General features: G+C 42.0%; 1 protein-coding gene across 1 annotated transcript in view; it reads left to right on the top strand.

Moving 5' to 3' along the window:
* The window catches only part of WDFY4 (WDFY family member 4), a 344228-nt gene that overhangs the window by 48462 nt on the left and 282274 nt on the right, over positions 1-13492 (top strand). Inside the window, exon 3 of the mRNA XM_063434671.1 lies at positions 2885-2999. Coding sequence (XP_063290741.1) covers positions 2885-2999 — 115 coding nt within the window. The remainder of the gene's footprint in view (positions 1-2884; positions 3000-13492) is intronic.

Below are 13492 nucleotides of genomic sequence, written 5' to 3'. Positions count from 1 at the left end.
TTGTCGGGGTTTTTCTTACCCTTCTGTTGTGCCATGATCTCGGGGTAGATGGTGCAGTTTGTAGCCGTTCCGTTGCTGTGTTCGCTGTGTTTAGTCGCTCGTCGGGCTAATCTCGGAACGGAGCACTAGTGCCGTGCGACCATCCGCTTCAGCGTTCAGGCCAACTTTAACCTTTTAAAACATTTAACTTTATTAACCACGACATTGCCACTCAGTCTTAGATGAGCTGACTGGCTAGGACATATTCTTCCTCTGAACTTCACTCAGAGGATGACTTTTTCCCCTAACGCTATATAACACCTCATTAATAAAATACAATTAATTTGAAGGGAAGTTGCTGCTATTTATTCTTACCCCCTCTTCCTGCTCTTTTCCCGCTTCCAATGCCCATTCACTTTAGATCCCCCAGCAACAGCAGTGACACCTCATCTGTCCAGCTACATGGTAACTGCCCAACAATGTAAAAGGGGTCATAACTTTTACCTAAGTCCCTGTAACCATACTACAGGGCAGATTAACCCTTTTTAACACCAAACGTATATACCGGTAACCTTTTCAAAGAGTGCCTACCCAAAGTTTTGAGTTATAGATTTACCCATAAGGTCCAAATTCATGGTAAACAAATTGTTTTTCTCCAGTAGAAATTTTATAATGCTTTTCTGCTTCAGAGACATACGTAAATACCTAAACCATATCACGAGCAAGGACGTGACCATGTCAGTGACAGGGGCAACAGAGAATGCTTAGACCAATAAATAAATAACTCTTAAGCAATGATTACATAAAATACAAACAAACAATCAATTCTGGTATTTGGCTATCTTAATCAAGAGCTATGTGTGTGAAGAAACTAAAGCAGTAGTACTGTCATAGACTTGAGGGGAATAAAAATAAACACACATCCTTAAATAACAGGAAGTTGAGAATCCGCCAGGTAAATTTCCCACGGGGCTGAAGTGTTATCATATCAGATGTTTCTAGGCATTTGATTTGAGTTACAAAGACTGGTGATCTATGAAAATATTTTCTACTGTCTCAGTAATAGTGGAGGTTTTTGTTATGTAGGCTAAAGATCTAATCCTATATAATTAGTCCCCAAATATTTACAAGGGTTTTCCTTATGTACCTGAGGGAAGTTTGCATCATTATGGCTATCTGTAGATTTAGTTATTGTGAATTATGGGATTCAACATCTGCTCTGGCTGAAGCACAATTTAAGGACTCCCAAACCTGGAGCTACTTAAATGGCCAACTTAATACATGACTCCCAGGAGATAAATGGCCTTACAACCTCTGTAGTTGACGTACAATCAGTGATAGTAATTCAAAGCTAATTGCATGGAATGAGGCTGATCTTTAAAGGATCACTATAGTGTCAGGAAAACAAAGCGGTTTTCCTGACACTATAGTGCCCTGAGGGTGCCCACACCCTCAGGGTCCCCCTCCAGTGGCGCTGAAGGGGTTAAACCCCTTCAGTTACTTTACTTATTCCAGCGCCTGGCTCCCTCAGCGCTGGTGACCTCTCCACCCCCGCCGACGTCAGCTCCCTCTGCCGACTTCAGTGGAGCCGAATGCGCACGCGCGCCAAGTGTCGCACGCGCATTCAAAGTGTCCATAGGAAAGCATTTCTCAATGCTTTCCTATGGACGCTCTGCGCGATGGAGGCATAATAAGCCTCCAGCGTCAAAGATGCGCCTCTAGTGGGTGTCCGGAAGACAGCCACAAGAGGCTGGCTTAACTCCAAATGTAAACATAGCAGTTTTTCTGAAACTGCTATGTTTGCATCTGAAGGGTTAAAAACTGAGGGACCTGGCACCCAGACCACTTCATTGAGCTGAAGTGGTCTGGGTGACTATAGTGTCCCTTTAAATATGAACATCTCTCACTGCAGGAACCATTCTATGCCAGCCATTAGTACATGAGTACAGAGAGCATTCAGAATTATATAACTGTTCAAATATGTATATTCTCTTGCAAAGCAAACGTAATGGGACATCTAAACAAATCTTAAGTTCTGTTTGTCTGTGTGTATCCTGTGATTTCTGAGGTGTTTTTTATATGATCTATTTTACCTCCACATAGAACACTTGACTTTGTGAAATGGTAAATAATGTCACATTTGCAGTAACTTGATTAGTTGAAGAAAAAAAAAAATGAAATGCTAATATAAGATCATATTCTAATATCTAAAATATATTTAACTTACTTAAAAAAAAATAATGGGGAATTTCATCTGTATATTATTCTAGCTTGATTGCTGTCAAATCTATGGATGAAAAAATATTTTACTATTCACAGACAAACACAATTATGCCAATTAACTATACAGCGTGGCATTCAGAGGCCAGTCTTTGGTATCTAGAAGTTATCCCCAAACTCCCAAAAATGGTAAATCCAAAATATTCTTTATCAAGATACTGCACTCACAAGATGAAATTACTTTATTGAAATACCGCACTCATGAGATTTTGAATTAATAATTTTTGTAAACACTTTTATGCCATTGGCATGGAGGAAATGTGCGGCAGAATATTAAATTTCCTGCAGCTTTCCTGTCTATTCCAATTCACACAATAGAGGAGGAAGAACTGATCTTTGTGGAAGTTTTTGTTAGATAAGGAGACTCTAAGCATATGTTTTTGTACTGTGAGGTAAGGCATGGAAGCAGAAAGCCTCTAAATGACATTTTGCAATGTTTCGAGCAATCAAGTCTCTTTTTCTTTTTAAATTCTTTATTTAAGTGGAAGAAGCCATACCTCTGCTTGTGTCATGTCATACAATTTACAATCACAATGATGCAACTAGCATTTTTAACTTGTTGAAATAAAGTACAAAACTTTATATAAAAATATTCTTTTTTTATTTTTTTTACCTCCCATTTCAGGTATGTGAGCTGACGTCAGGGGTGATGTCTGTACCCTACATGCATCTAATGGCCAGTGACCTGGGGACCCTTCTTGCTGTAGAGATGAGGAAGAGGATTTCCAATAAGCCAGCAGGTGAGAGTTTAACCCCTTAAGCACACATGACATGTGTGACATGTCATGATTCCCTTTTATTACAGAAGTTTGGTCCTTAAGGGGTTAAGGGCATCGGTGAAGAGTAAAGGAGGAGCAGGATTTGAATGGAATTCAATGTTTTTTTTGTAGGACTATAACAGCTTCAATATCATCCTTTCCTTTAAATTACCATGCATTTGGCATAAAGAAATAAAACAAAAAACACAATTAAAATTTTTTTTACATTTTGATGTACCAGAAAAATATTAATGAAATTCCTTCAAAGTGCATTTGTGAACATTCGATCCACTTTATAATACATGACCTTTTTTAGAAAAGATATCTAAATATATACATATTGTAACACTGTGGTATAAAATAAATTATTATAACTGGATAATTTGTGGTCAAATAGTTTTTATTGAGGTTTAGAGATGAAATAGTACAGAAAAATTTGAACTTTGTCAACAAGACTTCATGAATACCATACATATTCATATCAAGCTTGGGATACAGAGAGATAGTATTTGCTGTCTTATGCTTTACAATAAACCTGTAGTTGGTTACGCTGTATTGTCTCCAACAGATGTATTAATTTAAAAGTTGAAACAATATAGTGGAAAATGTATTCATACTTACCGTAATTTTCTTTTCCTGGCTATTATTCATGGCAGCATATACATCATGGGTTAGCTTCGCCCCTTAGAGCTAACCCAGGAAAAACACCAAAGGCTGTAAAAGGAGGCTTCATTCCCAAGGTCCTCAATCAGTAACAAGCTCTAGAGTAGATAAATGGATACATTGATTGGGGGAGGGGAGGGAATGATAGCCAGGAAAAGAAAATTACGGTAAGTATGAATATATTTTCCATTTTCCTGGCTAATCATGGCAGCATATACATCATGGGTATACCCAAGCTAACAAAGGGAGGGAGAGAAACGTAAATAACTGGCAATCAAATAATCAGAACAATTCAACATAGATTAGAAGATTGAACTGAGTTAAGTACTTGATGTCCAAATTGCGTATCTGTTACAAATCGCTATTTGTAACTGGCCCTTTAAATGGAAAAGTGCCCTGCTTCCCTGGATTGTGGAGAAGCCTATTTGCCAGCCTCCTTCCTCATGACTATGGCCCCTGGAAGATTGTGCCCCTGAAAACGTATTAACTTTTATTGGGTGTGTATGGCCCTTTAAGAACCGTCTGGGGACATTTTGGGACTTTGCTGAACAATACCCCTTTAAGACTATGTCCCCAGACCTGTAAAATAACTTGCCCCTGGCTTTCTCCCTCTTGGTTCAGTAAATAGGGCTTACTGAACCAAGTACCACACAGGCGGACCACCCAGAAGTTAAAGTGTGCAGGCAATTTACCTCCCAGGCTGTGAGGTTACTGCAGGTTAATTGCACGTGGCGGCGGCCATCTTTGTTCAGTCGAATGCGGTCAGCGGTGTATGCTAAAGATTCTGTGGAACTGAAATCGGCTACACATTTTACCGAACACCGCAGACCCCTACCTTCTCCTACACTTCGTTTTTCAGCTCCATAGACTAAGTCCCGTTCGTTCGTTTTTCGGCATGAAATTGACCGACTGCACAGCCCAAATCTATGGAACTGTTTTGGGCAGGAAATTGTGTTTGCGGTCGGTCATAAAGGGACCTCCAGCTAACTTTTGATCCACTGGAGGGATTTGGCTGATTTTTGGAAGTGTTTGTTTGAAGTGTGCTGAGTTCAAATATGTAATTTGTATGGAGATTGAATGTATAGTTTTAAAGTTACAGTGTATGTGTGAAAACTGTATTTTTACTGTATGCTATAATTATGTTATGTGTTTATCTGAGGGGAGGAGACGTGGGGGTGGTACCATGTATGTGATTGGTTAATTTCATCCTCCCCCTGGGAGTGTCCTGTGTGTACCTTTTTGTAATATAAAGCAGGCTGGGTGTCCCAGTCCTCAGTTCTTCTTGACCCTTCAAAACGTAGCCCCGTCTCGTTATTGGAGGGAATTGCTGTATCACACTGGGGATTGCTATGCTCTGCATATTCCCCTGAGCTTAATCACTTAGCTCTTTTAAGAGCTTGTTCCAGATACGCTCTCCTGGAGGAGAGGTCTTCCCCACACGGTCCTGAATGCTGGAGGTTCATTCCAGGGTGAAAGGAAGACGGCGCGGCTCCAGTTAAGCTACGGCGGTTGTGGAGCGTGCGGTGGTTGTGGTGTCCAGTGTGGTGCTTGTGGTCCTCGGTGCAAGCTAAGAAGCGTCCATCAACAGAGGGTACTCGGTCGGAGTGCACGGAGCTCCGTTACAGTATCATTGACAGCTTTAACGTCCAGTATGTAATGCCGGACAAATGTGTCTAAAGAGGTCCAAATGCCACCTTTACAAAATGTGTCAGCAGAAACCATTGCCATGGAAGCCCACAATGCTGCAACAGCATGAGTGGAGAGTGCCCTGATACCCTTCGGTACAGGTAGAGAATGGCATTGATAAGCTTTCATCTTGGGCAGGATCTCTGGTGCTAAATGCAAGACAACCATATCCTGTTGAAAATTAGTGAATGGGGGTTCACAGGACCAAGCCTGGAGTTCACACATTTTCCTTGCTGAGGTACCAGCCACCAGCAACAGCACTTTCTGTGCTACCACATGGAAGCTCCTGATAGAGGTTTGAATCATGGTTTAATCAGAGCCTGTGAGATCAGTGGTATGTCACATATTGGCTTCAATATCCTCAGTGGAGGCTTGAGTTTAATCGCTGCTTACATGAAGCCAAGCACCAGGGTCTCCAATGCTCAATGGGTACCCATCAATGTGGAAAGTGCAGATATGTGCTCCTCTACAGTGCTATAACTCATACCCTTTCTAGGCCTGATTGAGGAGTAATTCCAACCTCTATTCTTGAGACCAACAGACAAATGCATGCCAAGTTTGTAATATGTAAAGTATTTATAGGACTGTAAGAGGATCTCAATTACCTTCTCAGGGAACACCTACTTATAACACCAGAACTTTAGGATCTTGGTGTGTAAGGGGCCTTGTAATAGGTCTGGATGTACTGGAATTTCCCTTGGAGGTTTCAGATTCATCTTACTCATCATAGGAATTTAGAGTTGACATGGCCTTCCAATGTCTCCTTTTGAATTACCTTTAGGAAAGTTTAAAGCAGGAAAAATATATACATCAGACTAAAATTCTACATTTGAGACAGCGTAACCTGACCTTGAGCATTCTTGTCCTAAAATCTAGAAAAATACTTCTGGACCTGGTAGTTCCGAGATATGGCCATCAGATCTAGGTAGGGTATCAGTCAAATCTGAGTCAACCCTGAGGATACGTCAGGACATAGTTGCCTTTCCACCTTGTCCACAGTTACTCGGTTCAGGTAATCAGCCATTTATTCTGAGCCCCTAGTTGTTCTTCTGTGCCCTGATCATCATGGGCTGTAATTCCCTCATCTGAGGCGTAGCCACTTGGGGGTGTGCCTAGGGGCAATGAAAAAAAATAAGACAAAGTAAAAGTGCCTGCTAGGTGATTAAAAGGCAACAAGGTGCAACAGTCAAAGTTTAAAGGAACCACTGTATAAAGGCATTACAGCATAAGGCACAGCTGCATAATTAATCAGAGTTTAGACATCACAGTTTAAAGGATTTACAGTGTAAAAGTACCACAGTATAAAAACACCACAATATTAAAAAATCAAAAACAAATAGAGTAATTAAGGGAAAAAACATACATGTCCATAAGTAAAGGGAGCAAAATGCTCACATCCTAGGGCAGGGGTTCTCAACCCAGTCCTCAGGACCCTCTACCAGCCCAGGATTTGGGGATTACCTGGGTGTGTCTAAGGAGTTTAGAAAAAGGGAAAAAAACACTTTAGACTCTAAGGTGTTTTTTTTTTTCCTTTTTCTAAACACCTTAGACACCCCCAGGTAATCCCTAAACCCTGGACTGGTAGGGGGTTCTTGAGGACAAGGTTGTGAACCCCTGTCCTAGGGGCTGTAGGACAGGAAAAAGACTGAGGACCTTAGAAATGGAGCCTCCTTTTAAAGCCTTTGGTGTTTGTCCTGTCCTATCGGCCGTAAGAGGCGGAGCTAACCCATGATGTATATGCTGCCATGATTAGCCAGGAAATATTGTTTGTCCTTATACTTGAATTTTAAGTACTAGCATTGTATTTAATACAGTGGTTTGGTTCATTTAAAAGAACATATAGAGAAAGAAGATTTCGGAGAGCTTGGACAGGTATACCTAGTGGTACACATTGCTCAGAACATACCAATACATTCCGTTGCTCATATTGACATAGTTATGGAGGAGAACAAATAAATAAATAATAAAAAATAAAACATTTAAATTAAAAAAATGCTCATTAAATGTTAAACCTCCAACCTATCTGAAAATAGTTTGGGCGTGTTGAAGAAATAAGGCACGTGAAACAACTGATCCAAATCAAAAAGATTATTACTGAACAATCAAGCAGGATTACAAAACAAAGTGACAGAGTTTTAGCACTTTCAAAGTAATTAAGCTGGCCTGCCCTTGGTCATAATGTCAAGTATACACAGATAGCCTTAAAGGAACACTATAGGGTCAGGAACACAGAGCAGAGCGTGGAGACGCTGAACAGCAGTGCTGCCTATTGTGCAGCACTGCCCCAGGAAACACCTCCAGTGGCCATCTGAGGAGTAGCCACTTGGGGGTGTTCCTAGGGTCAATGAAAAAAATGCCTTTTCTCTGAAAAGGCAGTGTTTGCATGAAAATGCCTTAAGGCAATGATTATATTCAGAAGAAGCCTATTAGGTGAAACGCGTTAAGTGGGACTATATTTTATATCTATATTTTATATTTCATTGTTTAGTTTGTTTATATTAAAGTATACTTTTAAGTTACTTTTTAGACTTATAATCTTCATTTCCTGGTATCCTGTATATCCTTGGTGGGGATCATACCACCTAAGCTGTTTACACTAGAGCAGGTTACATGCTCTGGAAAGTGTAAGTACATTACTATTTATTATCTATTTTTCCATTTGGACTTACTTCACCATATTGCTGCTATCTTTTCTTTTATACCAACTACACACATGGCACCTTGAAAACATCTACGGCAACTACTACTAATCCAAAGACGGGGATTGTACCGTCCAAGCGCTGCACAGTAGAGCTCTGTTATAGCTCATTTTCATGTGAGTGGACTGTACATAGTTATTAACCACCTATTTTCAAGACAAAATTTGCTGTATTGCGCTATTATCTTTTTTATTTTATTTCTCTTTGAGGTCACGATTAATTGGAATATCCAAGAACATATGTATGTATTTTTTGTATATTTTACATTTAAATCAATAAGCGCGGTATACGCCCTCTCTCTTTCTGCTATTCACTCACAAGGTTGGGGAATCCTTGTTTTGTATACTGCTGCCTGGTCACTATAGTGAGCGCCTATTACCTTTCCTTTTTTAACACACACACACACCATGACACAGACAGACACACACACACACACACACCATGACAGACAGACACACACACCATACAGACACCATGACTGACAGACAGACCATAACACACATTACTCCTACCTGGCTGCCAGGGGGCCGTGCAGTGCAGACTGCTGACTGTGCTGGCGGCCGCTGGGGGACTTGTGCTGGAGTCTGGCGGCTGCTGGGGGAGGTCTGCTGGCGGCCGCATGTGAAGCTGTGCTGTGCTGGCTCTGCTCTCCCGCCTTCACGCGCTGCTGAATGAGACCGCGGCCGGAATATGACGTCATATTCTGGCCGCGGTCTCATTAAGCTGCACGCTGGGGAGCAGAGCCAGCACAGCACAGCTTCACATGCGGCCGCCAGCAGACCTCCCCCAGCAGCCGCCAGCAGACCTCCCCCAGCGGCCGCCAGCAGACCTTCCCCAGCGGCCGCCAGCAGACCCAGGTGTCTGCCCGGCCCCAGGTGCCGACGGTCCACCGGGAAATTTCCCGGTATCCCGGTGGGCCAGTCCGGCCCTGCAGGAGAGTAGTTTAAGCCCATTGTATTGAATCCGTTTTGATGTTAATGTTAGAGTGTGAGCCATTAATCTGGGTCAGTAGGGTAAATTGTAAGGTGGGATTTGAAAGTATGTATTTGCCTATGTAACGGATCACCTGGCACCTCGACTGGGTACCTCCGTTGAAGGATGCTCCTAGCGCTTCCTAAGGGACTCCAAGCACTGCAGCAGACACCACAACCACCGAACCGGAGAAGCATATGAATACTCTCAAGCATATGAATGCTGTAAACAGCTGAACAGGAAAAGCATACAATCAGCTAACACTCCTGGCAATCAGCATACAATCCAATTCCCCCAATAACGAGACGACACTTCGTTTTGAGGGTCAAGCAGAACTGACTGTACTGGCACATACAGCCTCTTTTATTCACAATCCACAAACATAGTACTGCCCACAGGGTTTTGAAATACAACCAATCAATCCGTACAATACACACAGACACTCCCACACAAAATCCTCCCCTCTGCCTGTGATATGATTACTGAACACAATGGTTAATATAATTATCACAGGCAGAGAAATACAGTATTATAAAACATATCACAGGGACCCCAAAACATGCAATAACCCCATAAAAACGTATTTCCTCGGAACCGGGGGATCTGGGTGAACCACATATCCAAAATTCACCCACATCCGTTCAGTAGTTTGGAAGATACAGTTTAATGCAGATTCCGCAGAACATATACAGGCCGTATGAAAAATATTTACTGTATAATGTGTCCCCTGTTGTATAGTTTAAAACTACTGCACAATGTCTTTGTGCACCAAATACCGGCGAGATGGCACCGTGTATAAAAGTCCAAACAGTGTCTGTGAGTTAAAATGGCCGCCATCCATTGTTCTCACCATGTGCTTCATCCATTGTTCTCACCATGTGCCTCTGATACATGAAATGGTGGCCACCCAGTAACTCCACAGTAAGTCCCCAGATGGTTCTTAAAGGGCCAGTAGCAGCATAATACAATACAACATGCCTAAATCAGTTCCTAGAAGGGCAATACATCCCAGGGCTATAGTCGCAGGGCAGGAGGCTGGCAAACAGGCCCCTCCAAAAACCAGTGGTGAGGTCACTTTCGCCACAGCCTACTCCCCACGTCCCAGCATATGGGGATGGCAAGAAGTGAGTGATAAGCTAGGTGACCTCCATGCATAGTGATGAATCAAACCTTAATAGACAGCATAAGAACAACTACTAATAATAATAATAAGAAAACAAAAACGTTTATCTGTGGTTGAGAGGCCTGTAGCAGGGGCATCTTTTTGAATAATGGAGAGAATTTGTGCCTTTTTGATTCTGCTTGTGTTGAATAATCTTGGAATATGAGAATTGTATGCCCTTGATAGCGAACTTAATTTGCCCTTATATAAGCCTGTAATATACTTTCCTTTTCACAGTAGGCAGATGATCACTGGTCTTGGTCTGGATTTTGCTGGGGGAGGGATTCTTTCAGGACCTAAGTGCTCTCTCAATTAGTAGTGCCTTATAGGAATCATAGGGGAGATAAAGTGCCTCCAGTATTCTATTTTGAATGGGAATAGAGTTTGAGGTTTTATAGATTAATTGAACCCTATGAAGTGCAGTTTAGTTTTATTGTTCCTTTTCTTAAGATCTTCTACTTTCAGTTGATTATGTGTGATGAGGTCAGATTGTTGTTGAAGTTGTGTTTGTAGTTTAGTTGTGGAGTTTTCTAGGCCACTGTGTCTGTTTTCAAAGCTGTCAAGTCTATGGATGTTAGAGGTCACTTTCCTGACGAGGTTGTATTGGTATGTTGTTTGGAGTCAAATTTTGCCTCCAGTTTAGGCCTAAGGAATAATGTCCTCTAGAGAAGTAACATTGTTATTTGTGAGGTCTGGCATAAATAAGACGTCAGATGTAGCTGGACTTGGCAGTGTTAAAGACGTTTCCTCTGTGCATATGTCTGGTATTTTCCAAAGCAAATTAGAATGTTTTGACTGTGTTTTGGTCTTATTTTTTTGGGACTGGACAAATTTCTCCATTGTGCAAAGAAGGAGATAAATATAAGAATAGGCAATTCCTTTAGAGTCCCAAGTATCCTATGCAGATCTTTCATCTTTTAAATCATGGTACAACTAGTGTCTGGAATAGATGGTAAATTTTGGTATTTCACCTAGCACTTATGGGTGTCTCATGTTGGTTAAGTGTTGTTATAGTATAGCAACATGTGGTAATTGGTTACGGTGCTAAATGTGATATAAAATAAATAAAGGAAAAGTATATACAGTTCTTGGTCTAGCTTGGTGTAGCCCAGGAAGGGGTAGACACTTAGGAGTATACAATAAAGTGACTGTAGGCCTTTCTGTTCTCCGCTTTATTGCACCCAAGATGGCGTCCGGATCACCTAAATTGGTCTCAGTCTTGGACCTCTGGGTGCTCTAACACTTTGCCGGGTTTGCGGGTGGTTTCCTCGATGCAGCCAGGCATATTTGCTGACACTGTTGGGTTGTGAAGTTAACTTTGGGGAGGTGGGAAGGTCTTCTTAGGCCGCTACCTAGATGGCTCTGCATACTTGTGTCCTCTCCCATTGGCTTCTCCCGAATTCAAGTGTAATTGTTTTAAATTGGTTTGATAACTTTAATTGGCACCTCAGGTACAATAAGTACTGCAGCACACAAACCCAGTCTCTTTTTTCCCCTTATTCAAGGGAGATCCTAAGAATCTTCATAAGTACAACACATTGTAGTATTTATGGTGGCAGGAGTTCCCTGGCACTGTTCACTGGTAAATTGCCAAACTATTTAAGAATGATTTGACTTATCTGTGTTTGTTGGTGCCCAGGCTGCTTCTGATCTAAATTAATATTTCTGTATTATTGATACCGGAAAAACTGACGGAAGCCAAGCACAGAGAGATGGACACAGGTTTCTTCAGGAAGGAAGAGATTCTTTATTGGATCACCGATCGGGACTCAGAGGGACTAACGTCACCAAAATACAGCAAATTCTGAGCCCCGGACAATAGTGCAGGCTCCTTATATAGGCACATAACTCCTCCCATATTAAGCTCCACCCGCACATTCTCTTAACCAATCAACACAAATAAGAATTAACTTCCTGTTTGACCGCATGGCTTGCCCAGCACAATGGAGGAGGGGGAATACTACATCCTGTATTCTTGCACATGCTCCGTACACTACTGATCGTATCTTGCCTCGTGCAACCAACTGATCGATACGTCAGCATATGCACGTACACATGCCACGTGGTAATCTCGGCCTACTAAATTTATTTTTACCGAGATTCCACCACATTCCCCCCTTTGATGCCTCTTGATATTTCACAATTACTTGAGGCATCACTTAACCTTGGTTTGCTTACACCGCAAGTTACCTTGTACCAGACCAGACTTATCTTATGATGTGAATCTTCAACATTCATCTTCCTGCATTGGTTCTCCCTGATCTAAAGCCTTATACTTATAAATCGCCATTATCTGTGCAGCAGCCTTCCTGATTCAGCAGCACGCTTAGCTGCACTATCTGCCATCCGATTTCCCTTAGTTACATCACCATCTCCTCTCAGATGCGCTCGACAATGTATGATACCGACTTCTTTCGGCTCCCACACTGCTTCCAATAGTTGTAGGATTTCAGCTGCGTACTTGATTTCTTTGCCTTCTGAATTCAGTAGTCCTCTTTCTTTATACAGAGCTCCGTGGGCATGAGTGGTTAAAAACGCATATTTGGAGTCCGTGTAGATGTTTACTCTTAAACCTTCAGCCAATTGTAACGCTCGTGTCAGTGCTATTAATTCTGCCTTTTGTGCTGATGTTCCTTTCGCCAGTGGCCGAGCTTCTATCACCTTGTCTATTGTTGTTACTGCATATCCTGCATAGCGGATCCCTTCTTTCACATAACTACTGCCGTCGGTGTAATATTGAACATCGGGGTTCTGGATGGGAAAATCACGAAGATCTGGTCTACTTGAGAATACTTCATCCATTACTTCCAAACAATCATGTTGACTTTCAGTAGATTGTGGCAAAAGGGTAGCTGGATTTAAGGTGTTTACAGTCTCTAAATGCACTCTTGGGTTTTCACACAACATTGCTTGATACTTGGTCATACGGCTGTTACTAAACCAATGATTTCCTTTGTAATCCAACAACGTCTGTACTGCATGTGGGACTCGTACATAAAGTTCTTGACCCAGAGTGAGTTTATCGGCTTCAGCTACTAGCAGGGCGGCTGCAGCTACGGCTCTTAGACAAGGTGGAAGTCCGCTGGCCACTGCATCCAATTGCTTAGACATGTAGGCAACAGGTCTTTGCCATGATCCCAAGTACTGTGTCAATACTCCCACAGCCATTCTTCTTTGCTCGTGTACATACAGGTAGAATGGTCGTGTGTGATCAGGTAGACCTAATGCTGGGGCACTCATCAAAGCCTTCTTCACATCTTCAAATGCCGTTTGCTGTTCTTGGGTCCATAAGA

Source organism: Pelobates fuscus, chromosome 10, assembly GCF_036172605.1.
Source record: "Pelobates fuscus isolate aPelFus1 chromosome 10, aPelFus1.pri, whole genome shotgun sequence".
NCBI classification, from domain to species: Eukaryota; Metazoa; Chordata; class Amphibia; order Anura; family Pelobatidae; genus Pelobates; species Pelobates fuscus.
This window is presented reverse-complemented; position numbering and strand designations above follow the sequence as displayed.